We start from the raw sequence: 27211 nt of genomic DNA on the forward strand, positions 1-27211 counted from the left end.
CCCTATGCTGCTGAGTATATATCAACTATGGATGTGTGTTAGTGAATTAATTTACAAGGACCACTTAGGGAAGGAAGAGAGAAGAACCTGTATTCTTGGTTTTAACAGCAAAATCACAGTTTTTACTTGAAAAGCCTCACAACAGCTAACATTAGAAATTCACACTAAACATATGCTTTTATAGAGTAAACAGATCAAGTGAAATAAAAAGTAAAGTCTCATTGTAGACTTATTTCCCACCCCATCTGCCCCCAGAGGAACTTTAGCACACAGCAGACATACATAAAGGAAAAAAAAGAGAGAAGAAGCACTAAGATGTCACTGGGGAGAAAGAGCTTTAAAAAAAAAAAAGCTGAATTAAATCAGAGTACAGTCTCCAAAAGTTTGCTCGTAAAAATCAGAATCTTCAAACGCATCACCAGAAATACAGCCACAAAATAACAATCACCATTTCAATTATGATAGTTCCTTGAATGAAGTAAAGTTTTTTTGACTAACAATACTGGCATCTTTTGGGTTTTTGCTTTTAAACCCAAATTGTCAGTGGCAGCCAGAACGCAAAGAGAGGAACTCTCTTAAACTGCTGATGAAGCTTTCATTTCTAGATAAATACGTGGCAATTTGTTTTGTATCAAAAAGTCTTTAAAATTTTTATTTCCTCTGACCTAGTAATTCCACTTCCTGCAATTCATGCTAGGGCAACAGAGAAACAATACACACAAAAGGAAGCAATTTAAAAGTATTTAAAAATTGGGTATTGTTATACGTATCACCATTAACCTCTGAGATGGCATACTATTTTACCAAGAGTCAAGTTCTCTAAGAATATTTAAAAATCATAAAAGGATATGAATATTGAAAGAAAGTCAACAAAGTGATATGTACGGTGTAAGTTAACTTTTTAAAAAATCCAGCACTTGTTGTATAGGGATGTGTATATACAAGTTAGGAAAACATTTCAGTGATGCTCTAAAGAGCAGAACTTTTAAGAGTTTTTTCTTCTTTATAATAGCCTACATTTTCCCAGAGCTCTACAACGGTTATATATTTCTTTCTTTTAATTGGAAAATAAAGCTCATTTTAAAAATGCAAGTGGTTCCCTGCCAACTTTGCCCAAATGCTATGGAGAGTCAACTCTTCAAAGAAAAGAATCAATATCATGTAATCATTTTCAAACTCCCCTTTCAAGACCTTTAAAGGGGACTTCTAAAGCTAACAGCAACCGCAAGCAGGAAATAAATTTGCAACTGAACGGATGCACCCCCAGAGATGGGACGAGATGCACCCTCAGTGGCTTGGGGAACAATTTCCTTTTATTATTCCTTCACTCCCAAATGCTTTTCAATGCCTGAAGAAGTTAATAGGTCCTTAATAAGGACTCGGCTCCCTGAACTGATTCTTGTTCATAAGGTAATCTGGAGACCTGCATGTGGCCCTTTCACACGGGCTTTAGCAAATTTCCTGCAGTGAGGTGGCCCCAGGGCAACTCTGTTTTCCTGTGACCTAATCAATAGGGCCTAGCAGGACAATCCCTCCAATCTATAGTCCTGAAGAGGGGCGGGAGGAGAGCCCAAGCTTTATTAAGGAATGCTATTTACCTGTCACAGTGATGGCTCACCCCGCAGGGGTTAAAAAAAAAAAACCACCCGAAACTCCAGCTGCTTCAGCAGATTCCCAGCCAGCAGCCAACACAAAATAAACATATTTACTTAAGCTTCATTCATAACTTTTGATGTGAAACTGCTGAAGCCCCAAAGGAAACAGGTAGATCTGTGAGATTCCAGGCCCGCAGCTGAGGTATATAGAGCACAGCAAGTTTTAACGGTCTGTCCATTCAGATGCCCTGAAGAGGGTCATTACTAGGAGGGAAAAAAAAAAAAATCCCAGGGTGCACATCCCAAAATTTACACAGAAAATCCCCAAAGCTGAAACTGTGAACTTTTAAACTCTGAGATGAATTTAAAACTGAAGTAACACAAGAGCAAGTTTATAGAAGGGCTGCTTATCATCACGGCCCTTCATCTCAGAGAGAATTATGAAAAGTACAGGTTTTAAGCTACAAAAGCTAGCAATTTCACAAGCCCATAGGAACTTTTTTCTTAAGTACCATAGGTTTCACTTCGCTTGGAAATGGCAGACCTGGTCTAATCACATCTTTTCGAAAATCACTCTGTAAAATACTGTCTTAAGACATCACACACATTTACATGAGGAAGATTTAGGCATCACAGGTCAAATCAGACTCGAATTATGTTACCACCCCAAATATGCACCCAAAAGACAATATGAATAGGACTAGTTTAATAAGAGATGTTTATCCTTGGAAGAAAAGCTATGACAAAGCTGGACAGTATTAAAAAGCAGAGACATCACTTTACTGATAAAGGTCCACATAGTCAAAGCAATGGTTTTTTCAGTAGTCATGTATGGATGTGAGATCTGGACCACAAAGAAGGCTGAGCACCAAAGAACTGATGCCTTTGAACTGTGGTAACTGGAGAAGACTCTTGAGTGTCCCCTGGACTTCAAGAAGATCAAACCAGTCAATCCTGAAGGAAATCAACCCTGAATATTCATTGGAAGGATTGGTGCTGAAGCTCCAATACTTTGGCCACCTGATGTGAAAAACTGCCTCACTGGAAAAGACCCTGATGCTGGGAAAGATGGAAGACAGGAGGAGAAGGGGGCAACAGAGGATGAGATGGTTGGATGGCGTCACCGACTCGATGGACATGAGTTTGAGCAAGCCCTGGGAGATGGTGAAGGACAAGGAAGTCTGACGTGCTGCAGTCCATGGGGTTGCAAAGAGTTGGACACAACTGAATGACTGAACAGTTACAAAGGTTAGCAAATTCACAAGTCCATAGGGACTTTTTTGTTAAGTACCACAGGTTTTGCTTCACTTGGAAATGGCAGACCTGGCTTAATTACATCCTTTGGAAAATCTCTCTATAAAATACTGTCTTAAGACATCATATATGTTCACATGAAGAAGATTTAGGCCCCACAGGTCAAATCGGACTAGAATTATGTTACCAATTCCAAATAGGCACCAAAAAGACAATACAATGGAACTGGCTTAATAAGAGATGTTTATCCTGAGGGAAAAAAAAAGGACACTTAATTGACTGAGAATTTTACAAAAGCTATCACTAGGCAGTTTTTAATTGAAAGCAAAGTTCTAATTTGAAATGAAGCGCTAGGTCGTTTTCCAATGTCCATTAACACAAAGCAAGAGAGAGGCCAAGTCAAATGATTGCAAAATGAGTTTCCATCTACTCTGACACTAGCTGAACATCACAAGAATTGCTTCACTGTAATATTTTTATATGCCAGGATCTAGGCCATCAGCATCTTTGACAAAGAAATTTTCTGCAACACCAGCAAAATGGGTTTTTAACATCCTCACTTAATACCATCCCAGACATTCAACTCATCACACAGAAATACTCAACTCTTCCCACCCACCCTTCCCCACAAGGTGCACCAACCAATCACGGAGGAACAGACACGTGGTCAGCACCTCACTGGGTGACTGGGCCCTGCTCTGAAGCAGCAAGTATTCTTTAAAGTAACTGAACACAAATCTCTCGTCTGCACTGTGATAACAGACACTGGAAGTGGGGCTAGTGCGCATGGGGATGTGATGTAAGAGCAAATACACATCAATTCAAGGCTTCAGGTGAATAAAACGCAAGGTCTCAACACTTACGTTGGTTACATGCTGAAATATGTTAGATTCGTGCCTGACTCTTTGCGACCCCGTGGACTGTAGTTTACCAGGCTCCTCTGTCCATGGAATTTTCCAGGCGAGAGTACTGGAGTGGGTTGCCATTTCCTTCTCCAAGGGATCTTCCCGACCCAGAGATCGAAGCCAGGTCTCCCGCATTTCGGGCAGACGCTTTACAGTCTGAGCCACCAGGGAAGCCCAAAATATATTAGTAAAATTAATCTCATGTGTGTGTGTGTGGCACCCATGTGGTCAGGCACTCGGTCACGTCCAATTCTTTTGGGACCCCACGGACTGTAGCCCGCCAGGCTCCTCTCCCCATGGGACTTCCCAGGCAAGAATACTGTAGTGAGTAGCCATTCCCTTCTCCAGGGGATCTCTTGACCCGGGGATCTAACCCTTGGTCTCTAATGTCCTCTGCACTGGCAGGCAGTTCCTTTACCACTAGCGGCAACTTATATACATGGACAGCCCTACTGAGTAATATTGCCTCAACTGGTAAACTAATTTTTCATTAAATATTTGAAAAATAAAAGCAAACATTTGCAGAATTTATATAATTGCACAAACATAAGCTGTGAAAACAGGCTCTTTTTTTCATACAGGCACTTGCATTGGTATAAAATGCTTAAACAATAGGGTATTTCCAATAAATGGTTGTATTGTCTACTCTGGGACATGAATTTGTTTGTTGTTACACAGACTGTAATGATTAGGTGTCATTAATACTATAATAAAGGTTCATCTCTAATCCCAAAATAGAGAATTTAAGAGTGCTAGTCTCTTAGATGCGGCTTCCCAGGTGGCTGAGTGGTAAAGAATTCGCCTGCAATGCAGAAGAGGTGGGTTCGATCCCTGGGTTAGAAGATCCCCTGGAGAAGGTAATAGCAACCCATTCCAGTATTCTTGCTTGGAAAATCCCACGGACAGAGAAACCTGCGGGCTACAGCTGATGGGGTCGCAAACGAGTTGGACATGACTCAGCGACGAAACAACAACAGCAAATTCTCTTACATAAAACAATCTTTCACATACTATATTTTCAGATTCACTATTAAAATATCAAAATTTAGGTTAGCATCTCTAGACCAGGTTTCTAATGAACCCTAAATTAAACTTGTTATAGAACCTTAATTTCCTCCTATGAAAGAATTTTATTAGAAACAAGACCATTCATTTTGATATTTAATTATGACTATACAGAGATAAACAATGAACAAATATTTGTGCTTTACTGAGGTCACTTACTCTTTTCTTCTCTGAGAAGGATTATTTTTCCTTGTTTTTCTAATCTCTTTGCAGAAAATAAAACTAACCAGGGTTGACTTATATCTTCTTAAAAAATAAAAAGATAGCCACAAATTTCCTTTCCCATGGATAAGTCAATGTGATCAAAGCCATTAAGCTCCCAAATTTCCAGACAGAAACATCACAATGCTTAGTCAGTCCGTATATTTGTGAGTTTGTTGCCAGTTGGTACATTTAAAAGTTGGTTTCAAGTCCTGAGATTTAAAATGTCACGGGGGGATTTTCCAACTTATTCTGTTGCACTTGTTCCATAACTCTAATAAAAGTTAACTTTAATACTAAGTGGCATTAAAATACATCTTTAAATTATTTTTAATACATTTCCACTTAAGCTATGCAGAGGTATAAGGAAGATGCATGAAGCCAAGAGAAGCCAAGCAACCCTCCTATATTCCCTCCCTCTTTCGATATTCCCCAGATCATCCCTCTATTTCCCATTTCCTCAAGCCTTCCTCTAAGAAAAAGTAATAAATGGATGAAATAATTTGTGACAAATTAATCAACAAGACAAATGGCATACAAAACAACATCCAGAAGCCCAAAGCTACTGTGAAGACTCCTGGCTGCCTTTACCAGACACTCAGTCTCTCTGCCTTTGGCATAAATATGCTGTTCAAAAACTGGGATCCTCAAATTCCCCTGGGGGCAAGCAACTTCAGAAATCTTTGTGATAACAATTGGGAATAACGACTATGGGTTTGATGTTTTTAGACTCTTGCTATCTTTGCTCAAATTCTAGCTTTCATGAAAATGTTCTTTTAAACAGCTTGAGGCATTTTAAAACTATGAAATATTTTAACAGCATTAAAAACCTTATGTATACATGAATATGTAAGGGAGAACATTTTCAAGGCACTATAGATAGATATTTTCACAATTTTCAAATGCCTTTAAATTCTTATAACATTTAATACGCAAAAGGAGTTTCCTTAAAGGGAAAAAGTCAGGTACAGTGACTGTAATGGACTGAAAAATGAACAATACTTTGCAACTTCCCCATCGAGAGGTGGAGTCTATTTTCCTATCCATTGAGTCACCTTGCTCAGTTAATAGAACGTAGGAGGAGTAGCAACAGATGAGTTCTGAGCACAGGCCTCAAGAAGTCTTGCTGCTTCCGGTCTCAAGCTCTTAGAAGCCTGAGACTATTATGAGAACAAATTCGAGCTAGTCTGCTGGGTGATGACAGACGTACGGCCTATAGCCCTGGCCCCCAACCACCATTTAGCCAACTCCCAGAAGCTGAGCCATCATGCTGACAGCAAATGACGCAACTCATGAGAGCTCAGCTGAAATTAGCAAAGGAAACACCCAGCTGAATCCAGCTGCAACTGCCAACCTACCTAAATGTAACCTAAATAAACTGTGGTGGTCTGAAGCCACGAGGTTTAAGGTGGTTTACTTCCCAATAAAGGGTACACAGTTCTCTGTGATTGCCCTCACAGTATTTCAAATCAGCCCAATGATGATGAAAGTTTCAATTCAGCTTTGAATTTGTCTGCATTTACTCCACTAAATCTTCTAATCTCCCTTATTAAACTTAACCCAGACATCATCTCTCCTTTTCTCATAACTCTCCACTGTTCTCAAGCACCAAATGTGCCTCCTCTGAACAGATCTATACCCAAAAACAGAGAAGAACTTCTATAAAGGTTTTCTGCTCTTCCTTGAATTATCCTAAGGAGTTACTTATATGTTGGGGGGGGGGGGGGGGGGATGTTAACTGAATTGGATACTGCTAACCATCTATTCATAGTGACGAAAGGTGTGGAATCAGATGCCTAAATAAGCAAGAAAAGCAGACAAAGAGCAAATGTTAGTTAACAAACTTTTTTCACCTAGATGCAGTCACTTAAATGAGAATATTTTTTGGTTTTTGCATATATTACTCTCTTTAGAGTCAGGGCATTGAATTTCTCCTTAATTTTACTATGCTTTTAAAAAAGGTTTTGCTATAAGTAAACAGCATCCCTTTAACAGAAATAACCAAGAGATTTACAACCAACAACAAATGGCTTTTTAAGAGGCCAGTGTATATGTGCTCAATCTACTGCAGAAAGCTGACAGTTTCAAAAACACTCTAGAAGTAATTACTTCTTTCAAGCTTTAGGAAATTCATCAACAATGATACTCACAAATTAAAAAAAAGGCTCTATCAATCTAAAAGTCTTTCAAGTGTTCAAATTTTTGCCCAATAACAGACAATAGAAATGGATATTCATCACTTAGTACTTAAAACAAGAAATATTTTTCAACCCAGAGAATTACACAGGCTATGCTACACACAGCCCAAGAAAACAACAGTCCCTAAGGCAGGTGTCCTCACCTAGGAAGCCACAAAAGCAAGGATTTCTAATTCTAGGTGTTGGTAACTCAATCTGACAAATGAAGTTGCTTCTGGAGAAGGCAAACTATAACAATAGGAATCGGCACTGCTACTGAAATTTTGCTATGGCTGTAAACCTAATTCTTCTGCTTTAAATTATTTCAGAGATATGGAAAAAGCAGTATTCTAAGTGGAAGATCAGTTCTAACTATAGCACATATGACACCTTTCTATCCCAATTAGAATCTTCTCTCAATATTCCAGGTAGAACAAATTTAAAAGGTCCTTCCCAATCACAGTTACTTAGCATATGTGTCTCCTTTTATTATTTGCTAATAATCTATTTCAAGTTCAAATTGTTCTCATATACCAAGTGTTGCTGCGTGCCTACTACATGCCAGGCACGCTTCTAGGCACCAGTAATAACAGCAAGACCAACACAAAGTCCCTGCCCTCATTAGCTACTATGGTGGTAAGTGAAATGACAAAAGCAGATTTTCCTTAAAATATGCTAGAATAGTTCTAATATACACTTCATGTAAAACACACTATTTGAAAACTCAGGGACTTTAAACCTTATACTCTGTAGATGCGTTTGCTTTTCTAAAACCAACAACATTGAGCTAATTAAAACCAAACATAGATACTATTCATGTTCATTCTTTTTTAATCAGTTTTCATCTTCTACATGAAGTCATTGCTCTCTTAGGAAAGAATCCTTAAACTGTTTTAGTTCTATCCTTTAAAAGTAATGGATTTCCATTCAGATGTCTCAAACAGTGAACTAACTTGTTTTTTACATGGCAAACTCATCTTTTTTTTTTTTCATTTAAAAATGTAAACACCTTCAGCTGAGGAACAAATCAAAGAAGAACAACATGATGGAACAAACATTTCCTGGCTTTATCAAAAGATGACCATCACCGAACAAGTATTTACTGATGACTAACTGTGTGCCAAGCACTGTGACAAGATAAATGAAGATGTTTGAGATAGCTTGATGTCACGTAGTTTTAAGTCTAAACAGGCAAGTAAAACTGTTACTAAAAAGCCAAAAGCAGGGAGTTCCCTGGTGGTCTAGTGGTTAGGATTCGGTGCTTTCAATGCCCTGGTCAAGGAACTAGCCTTGCAAGGTGTGACCAAGATTTAAAAAAGAAAAAAAAAAAAAAAAAAAGCTAAAAAAATGGATCTCAGAGAATCTTTTAACCAAGAATTTATGGTCGAACTGCTTTAAAATACTTTAAACGTTAATTCAAATTTCAACCAACAAAATGCTTTCAATTTGTGATAAAGAAAACATATTACTTCATGTACGATTCCAAAATCACCGTTAACAAAAACTGACAAAACATATTTATTGGAAGTGATAGGATTATCATTACCTATAAACCACAGGGCTTCCCTGGTGGCTCAGACAGTAAAGAATCTACCTGTTATGTGGGAGACCTGGGTTTGATCCCTGGGTTGGGAAGATTCTCTGGAGGAGGGCATGGAAACCCACTCCAGTATTCTTGTCTGGAGAATCCCCATACATGGATCAGAAAACGTTCCCACACAAACATTTATTTCATCTTTCACAGTAAAATTATTCAATGCTCCTTTTACAACAAACAGTAGCCTTAAAAATAGGCATTATTCACCAAATTTTTTTTTAAATAAAAGACTACTTACAAAACTAAAATAGTTTATTAAATCCCCAATGCTCTGATTTTTAAGGTCATTTAAATAAAAATCCAGTCTGTCAAGAAAGTTAAGTTCAATTATTAGAAGTCCACATTTTCTCACCCTGTTTTACTTTGATAAAGGCATGCTAGTAATTTGAGCTATGGAGGATTTCCACGGTAAGCTGGCTGCTGTGTATACGTGTGTGTGTGCACACGTCTGCCTGTGTGTGTGTGCTCAGTCGTGTCCAACTCTTTGAGACCCCATCGGCTGCGGCCCGCCAGGCTCCACTGTCCATGGAATTTTCCAGGCAAGAATAAGCTGGCAATACTAAATATCAAATCCTGGTCCACAGGGTTGCTTATTTAAAGATGGACATATTGCTTATCATTTTACTACAATCGTTTGTCTAATCAACCTTAATGGGGAGACAGGAATATCTGAAGATAACAGGGTTGCAACAAACTACAGGTTATTACTTCACTTGGAAACAGACGTGGATAACAGATTCTCTTGAATCCTTTTATGCAGATGCACGAACATACAAAAAAGTGATTTCTATTCGTCCATTTAAAGGTTTACCTCCTTCATTTATAAAGTAGAAATAGAACCCACTGCAGAAGCACGTATTAGACTAAGTGCCATATACTGCATGCAGAGACACCTGCGGGCTGTGGAGCATTATACAAATGCTGTCTTCTCCACTGTCTCCATTGCTATCACTGCTCCTCCCATGTCTGGTCCTCCCTCATGAGAACTTTTGAGGACTGGCCGCCCTGGAACCTCTAGGACAGAGGGACTTAGACCCAGGGTCCAAGGACACTGAGGGTCTTGAATGCAGTTAGCCATTCATGAGCCCCTGGCTCGGTAAGAAAACTGCTGAATCTCTGAATCGAGAATACACAGCTTTCAACAGGTTCTGGAAAGTTTTTGTGGTTCTGAAAACAAGCCTGTTTTGAAGATCTGGGCTCACGTATCCAGGAGGGTAGGCGAAGAAATGTCTTATACCATTTCATGAACACCATTATTATCTGGTACAATCAGTCTGTTTGCAGAACAAAGGCTATGCGTGCTGAGTCAGCCTCTGTGATTAAAAGCAGCAGAAAGATGAGTAAGACCGTGCTCTGTCCTTGAGTTCTGGGACACACACACGAAAAAGACAAAAAACAAAAACCCCTGAGTCAGATATGTACAGAAAGGGGAATAAAGACAATCAGACTAATGACCTGGTCTCAGGAAACGCTTCTCAGGAGAGGCAACAGTGGCTTATTAGGCCAACCTAAGAAATATTTCCTGAGTGCCTATGACATGAACCCAGTATAAAAGGTTTAGCATCCACCCTCACAAGGAGCTGACAACTAGGAAGAAAAGGACTGTAAAAAAACACTAGAGTGAAACTCACAATAATGTGAAAAAAAAAACAAAAAAAAGCCACATGCAAGAAAAGAATCAGCTCTATATGAAGGAGAAAGCTTGTCAAGAAAGATTTACTAAGCAGAGTTGGAAAATAAGAGCCGATCAGGAGATCAGTCAGCGTGTTACCCGAAGGCAGGGAGACAGGAAGCGGCGGGGCGCAGAGAGGTGAGCGGGCGCGGGGAAGGGAGGAGCCCCACGTGGCCGCAGCACAGGATGAGCCGTAGTGATGAGGGAGCACCAGCAAAGGGCACACGAGGAGAGAGGCGAGCCACTAGGGCATCACTGGCCACGCTGGAGAGCCTGGACTTCATGTAATAGGGACTCGAAAGGTTTTCAGGAGGAATTCCTCGAGAGATGGAAGCCCCTGGTCAAGAACCATCTCTGTATCACCCAGAATACCCTCAATGTATCACATCTTTGTGATTGTTTAATGGGTAAGTCACACTCGACTCTTTAAACCCACGGACTATATAGCCCGCCAGCCTTCTCTCTGTTCATGGGATTTCCCAGGCAAGAGTACTGGAGCGGGTTGCCACTTCCTTCTCCAGGGGATCTTCCTGACCCAGGGATCAGCCCCAATCCTGCACTGGCAGGTGGATTCTTTACCATGGAGACACCTGGGAAACCCTGTGTCATACCTTAAACCACACCAGTTTCTATGACACTGCTTACTTTAAAAAATATGTGCATATCAATACTTCAGAATTCAATGAACAGAGTACATTCCCATCTATTTCTACTCATGAATTATGATGATGATCTAATGAGATAATAAGGAGTACATCAAGGCTGTATATTGTCACCCTGCTTATTTAACTTCTATGCAGAATATATCGTGAGAAACACTGGGCTGGATGAAGCACAAGCTGGAATCAAGATTGCTGGGAGAAATATCAATAACCTCAGATATGCAGACGACACCACCCTTATGGCAGAAAGTGAAGAGGAACTAAAAGCCTCTTGATGAAAGTGAAAGAGGAGAGTGAAGAAGTTGGCTTAAAGCTCAACATTCAGAAAACTAAGATCATGGCATCCGGCCCCAGCACTTCATGGCAAATAGATGGGGAAATAGTAGAAACAGTGGCTGACTTTATTTTGGGGGGCTCCAAAATCACTGAAGATGGTGATTGCAGCCATGAAATTAAAAGATGCTTACTTCTTGGAAGGAACGTTATGACCAACCTAGACAGCATATTAAAAAGCAGAGACATTATCACTTTGCCAACAAAGGTCCATCTAGTCAAGGCTATGGTTTTTCCAGTAGTCATGTATGGATATGAGAGCTAGAGTATAAAGAAAGCTGAGTGCTGAAGAATTGATGCTTTTGAACTGTGGTGTTGGAGAAAACTCTTGAGAGTCCCTTGGACTGCAAGGAGATCCGACCAGTCCATCCGAAAGGAGATCAGTCCTGAGTATTCATTGGAAGGACTGATGTTGAAGCTGAAACTCTGATACTTTGGCCACCTGATGAAAAGGGGTGACTCATTTGAAAAGACCCTGATGCTGGGAAAGACTGAGGGCATGAGGAGAAGGGGACGACAGAGGATGAGATGGGTGGATGGCATCACCAACTCGATGAACATGAGTTTGGGTAGACTCTGGGAGTTGGTGATGGACAGGGAGGCTTGGCGTGCTGCAGTCCATGGAGTCGCAAAGAGTCAGACACGACTGAGCGACTGAACTGAATGAGACAATAAAATAAAGAGCTTTAAATAGGGCTAGTACACAGTGGGATTAGGTTAGTTCTAAGCTCAGTCACGCTGGACTCTTTGCGACTGCACGGCCTGGAGCCTGCCAGGCTCCTCTGTCCAGGGGATTCTCCAGGCGAGAATACTGGAGTGGGTTGCCATGCCCCTCTCCAGGGGATCTTCCTGACCCAGGGATCGAACCCAGGTCTCCTGCATTGCAGGCAGATTCTTTACCATCTGGGCCACCAGGTAAAGCACTCAATGAATATTAACTACAATTACATGTCCATGGTGCTAAAGATGAAGGAAATAAGAGTACAATATGGCTAAACTGGCTCAAATTAGAAAGAAGTCTTGAATCACAGAAATAGCTGGGTAACTTTATCAAAAAAGAAAGAAAGAAAGAAAAGCAAAAATCAACTAGTCTAAAATTAAAAAGACCACATTTAGACTTTCTCCAGTATAAAATAAGTAGACACCTCTAAAGAATCTCTTTCAACACATCAGTTTACTCAGCTACACGGAGGCCTAGCAATGAAACAGGTTAAGTATGATAGCAGACATTCCAAGGGGGCATACATACTTCAATTCCCAAGGCAAGCTAATTGATAAGACTGGCCCTTGAAGTATATATGTGAATAGTTTCCTCCACTTTTATCACTGCTGTTAAACTGGATAACTGCCAACTCAACAAGTTCCGCATGTGCCCTTGAATAACAATCTTTCCAAGCCCATTTACTCTCAGTAACAAAGACATGAAAGGCTGCGCGTCGTGGCATTGTGTCCTGTGTGGTGAGCATGCACTATGTACACCCATACGTTCGGTTTTTAAAAAACTAAATGCTACGAAGGCAGCTGCGAAGCAAAGCAGCATACAAAACGCAAACTAACAGATAATCAACAACTTGACAAATGAGGCTTGTGAATGAAAATAATCCACAAAGTCAAAACAGCAGCAACTAAATGGTTAAGAAAAAAAAAATCCGACATGAGCAAACAACTCGAGTTTCAAGACCTACTCAATTTTCAGAACTGGGCCAGGCAGGCAAGATGGAAAGCACAGACTGGATGTGAATGGGGTATTAAATATCTACATACACAGGCCACTCGAAGTATGAACACTCAGGTCTTCAACACGTTCAGAACATAAAGGTGGTTCCCTGCCAGGAGGGCTGGGGGCTGGAGAACAGGCTCATTAGGGCCTCGAGCCACACACCTCACACACCAGCTGAGGCCAGGGCACCGAGGAGGACCAGGCAACACGACAAGGACACAAGGAAGTCCATTCAGAGAGGAAGCGTGGGTTAAGCCAGCTCCGGCCGCTGTGTGGGTTAAACTGGTTTTAAAGGTTAGCCAGGAGCCAGCTAAAACAATGTTTCCCCGAGAAGAGGCTTTGATTAAAGTTCAATACAGTTCAGGCAGGTGGGCAGGTGGCACTTTTATTAATGAGAACGTCACAGTGTCACAACTGCAAACACAGGTGAGCTCCCTGTCCACCGCCACTAGACAGCAAAGCTCACTACCGTCTATATTCAGCACGAGTCACCTGATACTAAACACTTCAGTGCAATAATCTTAAAGTGTTTAAATGCCACCACTTTGTAACGCTGAAACTCCGTTCTACTGAAAGTGCCAAAGAGGCGCACATCATTCTGAGAATAAAAATGAAGGAAGGAGAGTCTCTGAGTCAATACTCCTTTCAAGACCAAGCCTCAAATTTAGGACTGAAGCCAACAGCCCAGCCCAACCCCATTCAGCCCAGAATCCTACTCAACTGGTGGTTTTTATATGGGCTCCCTCCGGAGAATGCCATGGACAGAGGAGGCTAGTGGACTACAGTCCATGGGGGTTGCAAAGAGTTGGACACGACTGACCACAAACAGCGTGGCAAGACCACGCTTGAGTGACGGCAGTTCAGTGCAGGGTTCCCAAGCACACACTCCCCAGTTCCACCACCGAGCACTCAAGTGGTTCTGCATGTTCAGTCACGTCCAACTCTGCGACCCCACGGACCGCACGCAGCCCGCCAGGCTCCTCCGTCCATGGGGTTCTCCAGGCAAGAATACTGGAGTGGGGTGCCATTTCCTTCTCCAGGGGATCTTCCTGACCCAGGGACTGAACCTGTGTCTCCTGTATCACAAGCAGAGGCTTTACTAATGAGTCACCCGGGAAGTCCCAAGTGGTTTTAGGCAAGTCGTTTAACTTCTGAGTGTTTCCTCATAGGTAAAACAGGGATAAGAGTAACTACCTGGTAGTTCTGAAAGTGAAAGTGAAGTCGTGTCTGACTCTGTGTGACCCCATGGACTGCAGCCCACCAGGCTCCTCCGTCCATGGGATTCTCCAGGCAAGAATACTGGAGTGGGGTGCCATTTCCTTCTCCAGGGGATCTTCCTGACCCAGGGATCGAACCTGGGTCTCCCACATTGTAGGCAGTCGCTTTTACCGGCCGAGCCACCAGGGAAGTCGCAGCTTTGAGTCACAGTCATGAGGATTAAACACGTTAACACACACAGAGGGCTTAGAACAGCGCTGGCCGTGACACTCAGCATCTGTGGTTCATTATTACCACAGCGCCCACCGTCATCATCACCAAAGGCTTGAGGCCGAAGAGCACTCTGCACGTGGTTCCAGCCCGTCCCCTCCAGGTTCTGGCCCTCACACGCCACGCAGGACTGAATCAGCGCACCGCACACCTTCACTACGTGCTGCTCAACAACCCGAGACCACCTGGAACCACAGGGCAATGCGGTGTTCTATCCCACTCCCTCCTCCAACCACCGTCCCTCGGCACCCAAAGCATCGACTTGTTAAATATACAAATAACTAAAGGAAAGTTTTCACTTTCACGCATTGGAGAAGGCAATGGCAACCCACTCCAGTGTTCTTCCCTAGAGAATCCCAGGGAGGGGGAGCCTGGTGGGCTGCCGTCTCTGGGGTCGCACACAGTCGGACACGACTGAAGCCGATTTAGCAGCAGCAGCAGCAGCAAAGGAAAGCTGAGCCCCTGTTTCCTAGCATGGAAAGACACATTACTGTATGTAGAATACAAAGCCAATGGGAATTTACTGCATGGCTCAGGGAACTCAACCCGGGCCTCTGTAACAACCTAGAAGGGTGGGATGGGGAGGGAGGTGGGAGGGATGTTCAAGAGGGAGAGGACATATGTGTGCCCATGGCTGATTCAGGCTGATGTAGGGCAGAAACCAACACAGTACTGTGAAGCAATTATCCTTCAATTAAAAATAAATAATTTAATTTTTTTTAAAGTGAAAAAAAAAAAAAACCAAAAACCCACAAACCAAAACAGAGTTCCCTTTGGATTTCTAATGAGATCCTATTTTCACCTTAAAACCCTGCTGGCTCATTGGAGGATCCCCGCCCCAGCAGAAAGGACTACCATGCCCTCCATCCTCTGACTCAAGAGTCACAGATTCTTTGCTCCCAACCAGAGCAACGGCACATACATGATCATAACGTGGTTTCTTTCTGCCAAAGCCCCTTTTTCGGTCTCACTGGGGCCATGAAACCAGTTTCCTTTCTCTTCAGCTTTCTGAGGAGAATAAACAACAGGACAGAAAGCAGCTGCGGCCACTCAAGGGAGGAGATGGCGACACAAAAGCCCTTTCACCAGCACATTTCTTCACTCCCTTGCGGCCTCCCACCAGTCCCTATTTTAGTTCCTGCTGCCAGGAATTCTAGACCCAGCTCCAAGCCGGGTAACTGGTCCCACCCCAGGAGATCACACTTCTAGGAACCGCCCGGCCCTCAGCCACTCTTACAGGCTTTTCAGTCCTCAGGCTTGAGCCCATTAATAGCCCTCCTTCCTCCTCTACAGGCTACCATCTGTCCCGAGAGAAGTGGCCGTAGGAAAAATCAAGGGTCCCTGGCTGTATGCAGAATATCCTACTTTTAAGTTGGGAAAAGGTCTTTTTTAAACTTGAGGGAATAATTAAAATCATAATGAAAACACTCAAGAGCTCTGCCAAACCAGACCGAAACCCCAGAGGCATTCTCCCTCCTCACTGAAGTTAGCAATAAGGTGAGACTGGACTGGAATTCCCTTCTGTTTCCACCACGCTAACTCATTGCTCCTTCGTCCCCTAAGCCAGTCTCCAGACCTAGGAACGGAGCAGTAATGCTCCCCCAGAATGACACTGTAGCTGGGTTCTCTCAAGAAAGACATAGTCCTTACTCTCCCTCCCGTCATTCATGAACAATGATTTATCCCGTTGCAACAGCTGTTACTTCCATGTTACTTCATTCCAAGTCTTTTCATTGCAATGTAAATTTCAATCCTCAAACCACAATTGGTATTCTAAGAGTAATACAGCCTTAAGAAGTTCAGAAATTTGCTTTTATCTTAGTGAAAAACATGGTCTCCCCAAATACGTCAAGTCAGAAGGGGAAAACTCTTACGGGGTTGTAGTACAGTAACAGCCCAACTGAGGCACTCCAGACAGAAGGGAAAACACACACAGAAGGCGTTCATTACAATACAGACAAGGGTGGAGCAGGGCTCAACTAAACCTTGCTTCAATATGAGGTCCTATTAACAATTTTAAAAGTAAACCTTTTGGCCAAGCCTTTCACTAGTTTTAAAAATTATACCCATTTTAAAAATGAGCAAAGACCTGCAACCTTTTATTGGTGCTCAAGTAATAATTAACTCGGTTTGGTCCTCACCAGCCAAGAATACTAAGCTGAATTAATTCCACAAATCTCCAGGAGGAAGCCCTAAGATTCTACTCTGTTCAACTCGGAAGCTTCTGACAAAGCAACCAGGAATGTACTGAAAATGAGAAGGGGGTGAATGCTAAGCATAAAGTCGGGCCGGAGAAGGCGATGGCACCCCACTCCAGTACTCTTACTGGAAAATCCCATGGATGGAGGAGCCCAGTGGGCTGCAGTCCATGGAGTCGCTAAGAGTCGGACACGACTGAGCGACTTCACTTTCACTTTTCACTTTCCTGCATTGGAGAAGGAAATGGCAACCCACTCCAGTGTTCTTGCCAGGAGAATCCCAGGGACGGGGGAGCCTGGTGGGCTGCCGTCTATGGGGTTGCAGAGAGTCGGACACGACTGAAGCGACCGCAGCAGCAACTGCAGCAGCATAAAGTCGGGCAAATAAAAACCGAAATGTGAAATTACACGTTTCCAAGATACCTACTCCTCTAACATTTCTGTTAAACCTGCTTTACAACCCTCACTGCAGATTTTAAGGACGCAAAAGGGAGGGAATCTTTACAGAGTACTGGAGATTGATCTCTAACGGCAGACTTTCCAAATAATGTTTTGCCCAACACTCAACCCTTCCAAACCATAATCACGTGGGCTTGGATTTGTCAGAATGGTTCACTAACACCCAGAAGCCTCTCCAGGAAAAAGCATATGACACAGTGAGAGATTAACTGATGAGTCAAATGACTGTCACCCCCTACATTGCAAGTGTGTTACCTCCCTGCAAAGCCAATTAGCAAAATATGCACAACACCCAGAGTTGACAGGGCTGTTCACTCAACTACATATTTTCTGTAGTCCATAGAATTTCCATTTCCAAAAAAAAAAACTTGTCAGGGGATATTTCAAGTTTAAGCAGAGTTTTTTTTTTGTTTTTTAAAGGAAAAGGGAGGATCTTAAAAATAGTAAGAACTAAATTCAGACAGCTGAATATGTTCTCTGTTCTATGAGAAGCATACAAATGACATTCCTATGTAACAATGCTGAAATAGGTAAAACACCACAAAAACTCGGTTTTATTATATTCAGCCAACGAACTAGTTTAAAGTTAAGTCAAAGGCAAGAAGTAAAGAGACAATGAGGCAGGCAGGTTCATGGTCTTCACAGTCACAGTAGCTCTAACAGGCCCATGGCCATCAGCCCTGTATGAAAGGCATCACTAGAGGAGAAGGTGAGAGCTCAGCAGAAGTGGGCAAGCAGCAGAGACTTAAGTTCCCTTTGTCTGATTCTTCAGGACCTCATGGACTGAAGCCTGCCAGGCTCCTCAGTCCATGGGATTCTCTAGGCAAGAATACTGGAGTGGGTTGCCATTTCCTTCTCCAGGGGATCTTCCCAAGTCAGGGACTGAACCTGGATGTCCTGCATTGCAGGCAGATTCTTTAGTCACCAGGGAAGCCCATACTGACCTTCTAGAAAGATGCTAATGACTTGACCTGGGCCAGGCCAACCTCAACTCATGCTGGAGTTTGCCTGCCTCGTCCCAGGGGGTACCTACTGGTGTTTCAGAACCGACCCTACTTTTCCTCATCTGCCAGGCACCTCCCCATACTCCCAACCTGCCCTCAAAATCAGTGAGACAAAACCCAAACAAAAAAGTGGCATATCTAATTTAGGATTTCTATCGCACAAACATATTGACTTTTCATGAAGGAATTTGACACTGTGATACCAGATGTCTTGCTGGGGATCTCTGTAAAAAAAAAACTTTGGCTAATAAACCTACTGTCAAAAAGAAAATATCTTGCAACATATACCAGGGCAATGTGTAAAAACTATTACATCACCTTTATGCAACTTCAAAAAGCATATAAACATAAATCTGCTGTATTTTCCTCTGTAACGGAAGGACTATAGAAGAGATGACCTAGAAATTTCCAATTTTTCTCTCACCTTTAAATCTCAGTCTTTGTACCAATGCATAACAGTTGATACACGTTCCTAACCCAATGCCCATAAGCCCAACCCATGCCCGGCCTCTCACTAAATTACCACCTGGGAAGTCTGGCACTGCCATTCAGCTTGAAAATGACTAAAATTATTTCAGAATGCTGCCCTGTTCAGCTGGTTGGCTGCACACCCTCTCCCCTATCCGCCCACCCCCGATAGTAAGAATATTCCAGTCTCTTCAATTTATAGACCAAAAATGCTAGTTTCTAAATAGGTCTTTAAAAAGCAACAATAGAAATACTCTTCTCAACTTGAAAGAAAAAAACCCAAAATGCAGTGCTCACATAATTTAAGACATAAAGGAAATGTAAATTAAGACTTTGTTTCTATTTTCCGTCTTTCAACTATGACAGTTCTCTTTCGAGGAGTTCAAAGCCCACCTTGGAAAAGAGAAAAATAAGTAGGAAAAATTGTCCTTATGAAATTCATAAACACTTCATACTTTCAGCTTCAGTTACTAAATTCTGGGTATTTTTCTATGTTGCTATTGTACCTGGTAACTAATTCATATCAGAGAGTATGATAAGGGAAAAGATCCATTCCACTCCAGGTGGGTGATTTCTAACTGCTGTTGGCAACGCTATTTTCTCTTGAATTAAACCATTAAGATCTTTTAGATGAGTGGCATGCAGTCTGCAGATCTATACCACATGCTGCTGCTGCTAAGTCGCGTCAGTCGTGTCCGACTCTGTGCGACCCCAGAGACGGCAGTCCACCAGGCTCCCCCGTCCCTGGGATTCTCCAGGCAAGAACACTGGAGTGGGTTGCCATTTCCTTCTCCAACGCATGAAAGTGAAAAGTGAAAGTGAAGTCGCTCAGTCATGTCCAACTCCTAGCGACCCCATGGACTGCAGCCCACCAGGCTCCTCCGTCCATGGGATTTTCCAGGCAAGAGTACTGGAGTGGGTTGCCATTGCCTTCTCCAATACCACATACTGCTGCTACTGCTAAGTCACTTCAGTCCTGTCCGACTCTGTGCAACCCCAGAGATGGCAGCCCACCAGGCTCCCCCATCCCTGGGATTCTCCAGGCAAGAACACTGGAGTGGGTTGCCATTTCTTTCTCCAATGCATGAAAGTGAAAAGTGAAAGTGAAGTCGCTCAATCGTGTCCGACTCTTAGCGACCCCATGGACTGCAGCCCACCAGGCTCCTCCGTCCATGGGATTTTCCAGGCAAGAGTACTGGAATGGGTTGCCATTGCCTTCTCCAATACCACATACTAGAGGTATGTAATTCACTAGAGAAAGAATCCTCTGAATAAACAAAACACGTTAAATATTGTGTATCCTCTGAAATCACTTATTTCTAGGACAATAATTACATTTTTCATGTGCTGTACACCTATTAGACATGGAACTGCATACTGGGGTGGGTACTGACTGAAGAACTTATTTGTGGTATTACTGAATAAAAACCTGAAGGTTTAAAACAATAAGAAAAAAAATATGCCTTTTAGAATGGACATATTCGTAAAGGAAATAGCAGTGAGATTAATAAACAAACCGAACTCCGTCTGCGGCTGATGACTGCTAGGGTTACCCAGTTTCCCTTTATTTCCCCTAGCAGTTTCAGAAGGCAGGACATTCAAAACAAAAATAACCTTTAATTTACTCATTCAATCTTTTACCATGTAATAAGCAGCTTCTATCAGGCAATATCTGGTGGGTGCTGAGGATACAAAATAGCTGCGCTAAAAGCCTGTCCTTAAAGGTAGTTTCGTTATGAACTGTGTCTCCCAAGATTCATGTGTCCAAGTCCTAAATCCCCAGTCCCTCAAAACATGACGGTCCTTAGAGATAGGGCCCCAAATGAGATAAACAAGTTAAAACGAAGTTAAAATGAGGGGGCGGTCCCTCATACAAAGAGATGAGGACACAGACATAAACAGAGAGGATCATGCGATGTCACAGCGGAAGATGGGTCAACTACAAGCCAAGGAGAGAGGGCTCGGGAGAAACTTACTCTGCCAACACCTTGATCTTTGACTTGGCAGCCTCTGCAATCATAAAAAAATAAATTTCTGTTGTTTAAGCACCATGTCTGTGGCAGACCTTTGTTATGGCTGCCCCAGCAAACTAATAACACGGTTCACACGCCAGCAGGGGAGACTGACATATAACTATAAAATCCATGAAAAGCAGTTAAATTAGAGGTATGTACAAAATGCAAAATAATAAATATATACTCTAGCAAAAATGACTGTCCTGGATGTTCTGTTTTTAGGGCCTCATTCCAGGAGGAAGGATGTATAACAGAGCATTGCTACTACTTCCAAAAGGCATTAAACAACAGATGCTAAGACGTTATTTCACTTTATCCCCACAAAAATCTTTCAGTACATTGGAGTGCTCCCATCTTATAGGTGGAGGAAGTCAATTTTAAGAGGATAATCAATTTGTCCAAGACCATCAAATTAACAGCTGAGACAGCCACGATTCAAAGCCAGGTCCCTCCAACTCAACCTTCTAGAGCCTACATCTGCCCTTCAAACGAAACCTAGAGAACGTACGCGGTCTTCTCTCTGTAGGCTCCCTTATCTGCAGGTGTGCACTAATGTGTGAATAGCGTGCTAGGTAGCAGAGTGGTCGCCTATGCCTGCACCTGCACCAGCTGGAAAAACTCTGGAAGGGCCTCTCGAGAGCCGCAGAAAAATCACAATGATGCTTTTGATAAAATACAGAACAAACCTGGAGATCAGGATCAGGGGTCATGATTCCAATTCAGGTTCCTCTGGTTCCATACTACACAAAGACACAGGCAACGGGACAAAAAGCATGGATGTGCATTGCGCCCTAGGGGCCAAAGGGGAACCGTGAAGGAGTCAACACGGGGGACGTTTACTTTAGAAAGAAATGAGAGGGAAGAGCAAGCCAGCGTGAAGAGAACACACTCACCTGTTTCTTCATCTATTCTGAAAACACCAACACCAGAGCCATCTCGAATGGAGTAGTGGATCTCCCCATCTCGTCCCGTGTCCTCGTCACGAGCGGACACCTTCATGACTGAAGAACCAACAGGGGCATTTTCTTTCACCGCACCCTTTTCCACAAAGCTGGGAAACACCGGTGGATGGAGGTTCTCATTCACGTCGATGACCTCAACTTCAACGTAGCAAGTGGAAGACAGAGAAACGGGCTTCCCTTTGTCTTTGGCCCTCACCGTGAGGTTATATACCTGCTTCTTCTCAAAGTCCAGCTGCTGTACGATTCTCACGGCTCCGCTGAGCTTATCCACATCAAAGTTTCCTTCTCCGTGGTCCAGGAGACTGTACCTCACTTGACTAGACTGACCCAAATCAGGGTCGTGGGCCTCTAACCACATGATTATGGTCCCCTCTGGAAGGTCCTCTCGAACTTTCACGCGGTAATTAGGGGGGATAAACTTGGGCGGGTTGTCGTTCACATCCTCTAGCGACACTTTGAGAATCACGGTGGAGAGCAGCTGGGGCTCTTCCCTGGCTTGATCCCTGGCTTCCACCTTTAAGTAATGCACGTGCTGCTCCTCACGGTCCAAGGGGTTCAGGATTTTAACCACGCCAGTCATGCTGTCGATTGAGAACTTGTCTGTGTCAGTGAGAATAGAGTACCTCACGTGTCCGTTTGGCCCCAGGTCTTTATCTGTGGCTTCCACCTGGATGATTTCACTATTTATCTCTTTGTCTTCGCTCACTTCAACAAAGTAGCTCTCCTGTAAAAATTCAGGTGGATTATCGTTGGCGTCCAGGACTCGGATCTCCAGCAGATGCCACGCCGCCCTCTGTGGCAGGCCCAGGTCAGACACTGTGATGTTCAGGGTGTACCTGTCTGTCGTCTCACGGTCAAGGGGAGACAGGATTTTGAGCATCCCCGTTTCCATGTCCATCATGAAGCAGCTATCTTCATTTCCTCCGGAAATGGCGTAGACCAGCTTCCCATTGAAGCCAGTATCGAGATCAGTAGCATTCATGACAAGCAGGCTAGAACCCACAGGCTGGTTTTCCTTGACCTGGATCCCAGCTGGAAGCGTACTCCTGAACTGGGGCGCGTGAGCATTGACAGAGTGGGAATCAAAGAAGACGTCCTCGGCCTCTCCCTGGGTGTGCAGCCTGTTCGCCTGCAGGAGTTTCTCCGCCAGCATTTTGGCCACGCCTGTCTCCTCACACTGCAGGCTGACTGGCTTGCGAAGGGCAGCCACGGTCATGTTGATGTATAACGGGGTGGCAAAATTCTCTCCATCTGTAGCCGTGATTCTCAGGCTATGAAATGACACCTTGGCCCCTAAGCCATCCATCAGAGACTGCTTTAATGACAGTACCCCGGAGTTGGGGTTCAAGCTGAACAAGTCCAGGTCATTTCCAGCCTCGATCTGGTATCGCACCAACTGAAGTTCATCAGCATCGATAGCAGAGACGGTAGTTATCTGCTCCCCGACGCCCAGATCCCTGGGAATCGTTCCTTCACAATGTATCTTCTCGAACAGGGGTGTGTTGTCATTCAAGTTATTGAGAGTAAGGGTGGCAAGGATCTCAACCTCCCGGCGGTAGGGCGAGCCCCAGTCTGACGCCCGAATCCTCAGAGTGTAAACCCGTGGCATCAGCTCATAGTCCAAGTTTTCTGAAGTACTCACGGCGCCTGTGAAATGGTTAATGACGAACGGCACGTGATTTAAGTTTGCAATGCTGTAAGTCACGTACCCGTTCTCACCCTCATCAGGGTCTACAGCGCTCACACTCATGACCGTGGTACCAATGGGCACGTTCTCGTCGAAAGATGCTTTGTAGGCTGTCTGGGTAAATTCCGGAGGGTGACTGTTGGCACTCAAGACTTTAACCAAGACTCTGGTAGAGGCTTTTCTGTCGCTGGTTGTGACTTCGAGTTCAAAATGGGATGCCTGCTGTCTTTTCAGGGGCTCTAAGATGGAAATGAGACCAGTGTTGTGATTCAGACTGAATTTAGCTTTTCCAGGTGTGCTTTTAAAAACATACTTCAAATGAGAATAGCTAGGAGTGGCTTTTACCATGACCACGGGTGTGTGGGGAGGAGCGAATTCGCTGATTTCTGCTCTGTAAACCTCCTTCTCAAACCTGACTGGCCCCGCTTTGAACCGCGGTGAAATCACATGGATCACTTTCACAGAAGAGAACTGGGGAGGAGTTCCTTTGTCTTTCGCCTGGAGCGTCAGGTTGTAGCCGAAAGGATGACTGTCCCAGTCGATGGCGCCAACGGCTTTGAGCTTGTATTCTCTGCTGCCTGGAGAGGACCTCACTGTTCTGAACTGCTGAAGGAGGTCTCCCGCCACAATGCTCAGAGAAGCGACCTCCCCATTGGCACCCTGATCGCAGTCGTCCACGGTCACGATGGCGTACGTGGGGTCCCTGTCCAGTTCGGATGGTGACGAGGTCACGGCTGTTATCACGGGGGCACATGCGTTGGCCTGCTCTACGTGAACCGTGAGCTTGGCCATGCTGCTGATGCCGCTGCTACCGTACAACTTCATGCCGCGGTCCACGGCGAGAATCTCCATCTCGTAGACACTGGTCTCTGTGTAGTCAAGTCTGCCCGTTAAAACGATGGTGCCACTGGTGGGGTGGATGGCAAACATGTCTGTTCGGTCTTTGAAACTGTAGTAAAATTCTCCATTGGTGCCTATGTCTGCATCTGTGGCACTGACTCTTGCGATACTGGTCCTTATGGCTGTGTTTTCAGGTAGAGACACGCTGTACGAGGTGGGGGAGAAGAGGGGTCTCAGGTCATTTGTATCCAGCACTTGCACCCTGACCTTTGTTCGTGCTTCAGCGTTAGTATTTTTTTCCACTGCTTTGACAATCAACGTGTAGTGGTCTCTCACTTCTCTGTTGAGAATAGCTGTATTTCCTCCTTTGGTCCTTATTCTCAGAAAGCAAAAGTCTCCAAGAACGTACTCTTCGGCTTTGAATAGGTTTTCGTTGTCTCCCGAGATGATTTTGTACCTTAACTCCCACAGTGGATTTGTCATGTAAATACCCATCTTTACGGGATGCCCCACATAGGTTTTCGCTGCAGAGTTTTCATGCACTGTGACGTTGTACTGGAAATGTGTGAACTGCAAGGGCGTCTGTTCCAGCGTTCCGCTTCCATCACCATCTCCGAAATGCTGGAGGAGGCGCAGCAGAAGCAGAAGCGAGGCCAAGTGCCTCCCCATCGCTTAACTGTCAGGCACCTACGAGCCAAGCAAATAAGAAACATTACTTCAGGGAAATGAACAAAAAGTGTACATTTTTTCTTGAGACTTGTTTCAGACCTCACATTTTAATACGGCATTTGCCATCTACACAGAATATGAGTAAGTGCAATGGTTTTCCAATAGAAGTATCAACACTGCTAATATTTCTAGAATTACTAAGGTCAAGAACAATTTTCAGTTTATTGACTCCAAAGGTCTTAATGACCATCTGCCAGCTGTAACAACAAAATTTACTCCTGCACTTCAGTCTTGAAGGCAAGTATACTGCTGCTGCTGCTAAGTCACTTCAGTCGTGTCCAACTCTGTACAATCCCACAGACAGCAGCCCAACAGGCTCCTCCGTCCCTGGGATTCTCCAGGCAAGAATACTGGAGTGGGTTGCCATTTCCTTCTCCAATGCATGCATGCAGGCATGCTAAGTCGCTTCAGTCATGTCCGACTCTGTGCGACCCCACAGGTGGCAGCCCACCAGGCTCCTCTGTCCACAGGATTCTCCAGGCAAGAATATTGAAGTGGGTTACCGTTTCCTTCTCCAGAAGGCAACTATAACTGACTGCCAAAAAGGTACACAAAGGTCCGTCTAGTCAAGGCTATGATTTTTCCAGTAGTCATGTATGAATGTGAGAGTTGGACTATAAAGAAAGCTGAGCGCTGAAGAATTGATGCTTTTGAACTGTGGTGTTGGAGACGACTTTTGAGAGCCTCTTGGACTGCAAGGAGATCCAACCAGTCCATCCTAAAGGAAATCAGCCCTGAACATTCACTGGAAGGACTGATGCTGAAGCTGAAACTCCAGTACTTTGGCCACCTGATGCAAAGAACTGACTCACTGGAAAAGACCCTGATGCTGGGAAAGATTGAAAGCGGGAGGAGAAGGGGACGACAGATGATGACAAGGTTGGATGGCATCACCGACTCAGTGGACGTGAGTCTGAGTAAACTCCTAGAGTTGGTGATAGACAGGGAGGCCTGGCGTGCTGTAGTCCATGAGGTCACAAAGAATCAGACACGACTGAGCGACTGAACTGAACTGAAAAAGGTACACAGTGAGGACTGTTTCCATTTGGTGCGGGTGTGTGCATGCTCAGTCGTGTCCAACTCGTGACCCTGTGGACTGGGGCCCACCAATCTTCTCTGTCCATGGGATTTCCCAGGCAAGGATACTGGAATGGGTTGCGATTTCCTTCCCCAAGGGATCTTCCCCACCCATACGTCTCTTGTGTCTCCTGCGCTAGCAGGCAGAATTCTTTACTACTTGTCTTTGTTTACATTTACTTACATGAAGTGAAAAGTGAAAGTGTTAGTTGCTCAGTTATGTTTGACTCTTTGTGACTCCATGGACTGTAGCCCACCAGGCTCCTCTGTCCATGGTACTTCCTAGGCAAGAATACTGGAGTGGGTTGTCATTCCCTTTTCCAGGGGATCTTCTTGACCCAGGGATTGAACCCAAGTCTCCTGCATTGCAGGCAGACTCTTTACCATCTGAGCCACCAGGGAAGCCTACATTTCCTTACATACAGTAAATTAAGTGCTCAAAACCTCATGAACTTAACACTATTACAGTTCGGACAACTAAATCAGAACACCCAAAAAAACTCTCAATGGTGGTTTTATATAACCTCCCATAATGATAGCTTACAATCTCATTTCAAACTTTATCCTGAAATTATATTTCTTTATAAGAATGATTAAGTTCACTCCCTACATAATACAAGGGTTTAGCATCTCATTTGGCACTATATAACTATTTAAAGGTATTAAAATAATTATATCATCAAGTTTAATACTGAGGTCATTTCTGAACCAACAAACTGAGCCAAAAAAAAGCCTGTTCAGAAAGAGAAGACCAAGAGCTTGCTGTCCAACAGGAGCTGCCCTCCCTCTACCAGGGACGTGGATCTTGGCATCAGCACTGGGGTGTCATGACTGCTACCCACAACCAGTGCTGAGAGGGCCCACTGTCTTCAGGGCTCTGAATAACCTGCCCCTGAACACAAAACACAAACACATGGAAAACTAAATCATCTAAGCGATCACATGCAGAGGGGCCAGATCAGCAAGGTAGCAGGCACTGCAGAGGGTCCAAGGGTGAAGTGGGAGGAAAGAGGACAGTTGAGAAAGGGGTGCCCTGAACCAGTGGGAAGGCAGCCAAGACCACTGGGCTGGAGCCTGGCTGGGAAGCAGGACAACTACCTTCA

General features: G+C 43.9%; 1 protein-coding gene across 10 annotated transcripts in view; it reads right to left on the minus strand.

Annotated features, from left to right (window-relative positions):
- Nucleotides 1-27211, minus strand: part of FAT1 (FAT atypical cadherin 1) — a 122329-nt gene that overhangs the window by 81889 nt on the left and 13229 nt on the right. For all 10 annotated transcript variants that reach the window (XR_009598659.1, XM_060407140.1, XM_060407138.1 and 7 more), the window contains one exon: nt 21707-24989. Coding sequence is in view for 9 of the 10 variants with exons in the window: in XM_060407140.1 (XP_060263123.1) it covers nt 21707-24971 (3265 nt within the window). In the remaining variant the exon portion in view is untranslated. The remainder of the gene's footprint in view (nt 1-21706; nt 24990-27211) is intronic.

Source organism: Ovis aries, chromosome 26, assembly GCF_016772045.2.
Source record: "Ovis aries strain OAR_USU_Benz2616 breed Rambouillet chromosome 26, ARS-UI_Ramb_v3.0, whole genome shotgun sequence".
Taxonomy (NCBI): Eukaryota; Metazoa; Chordata; class Mammalia; order Artiodactyla; family Bovidae; genus Ovis; species Ovis aries.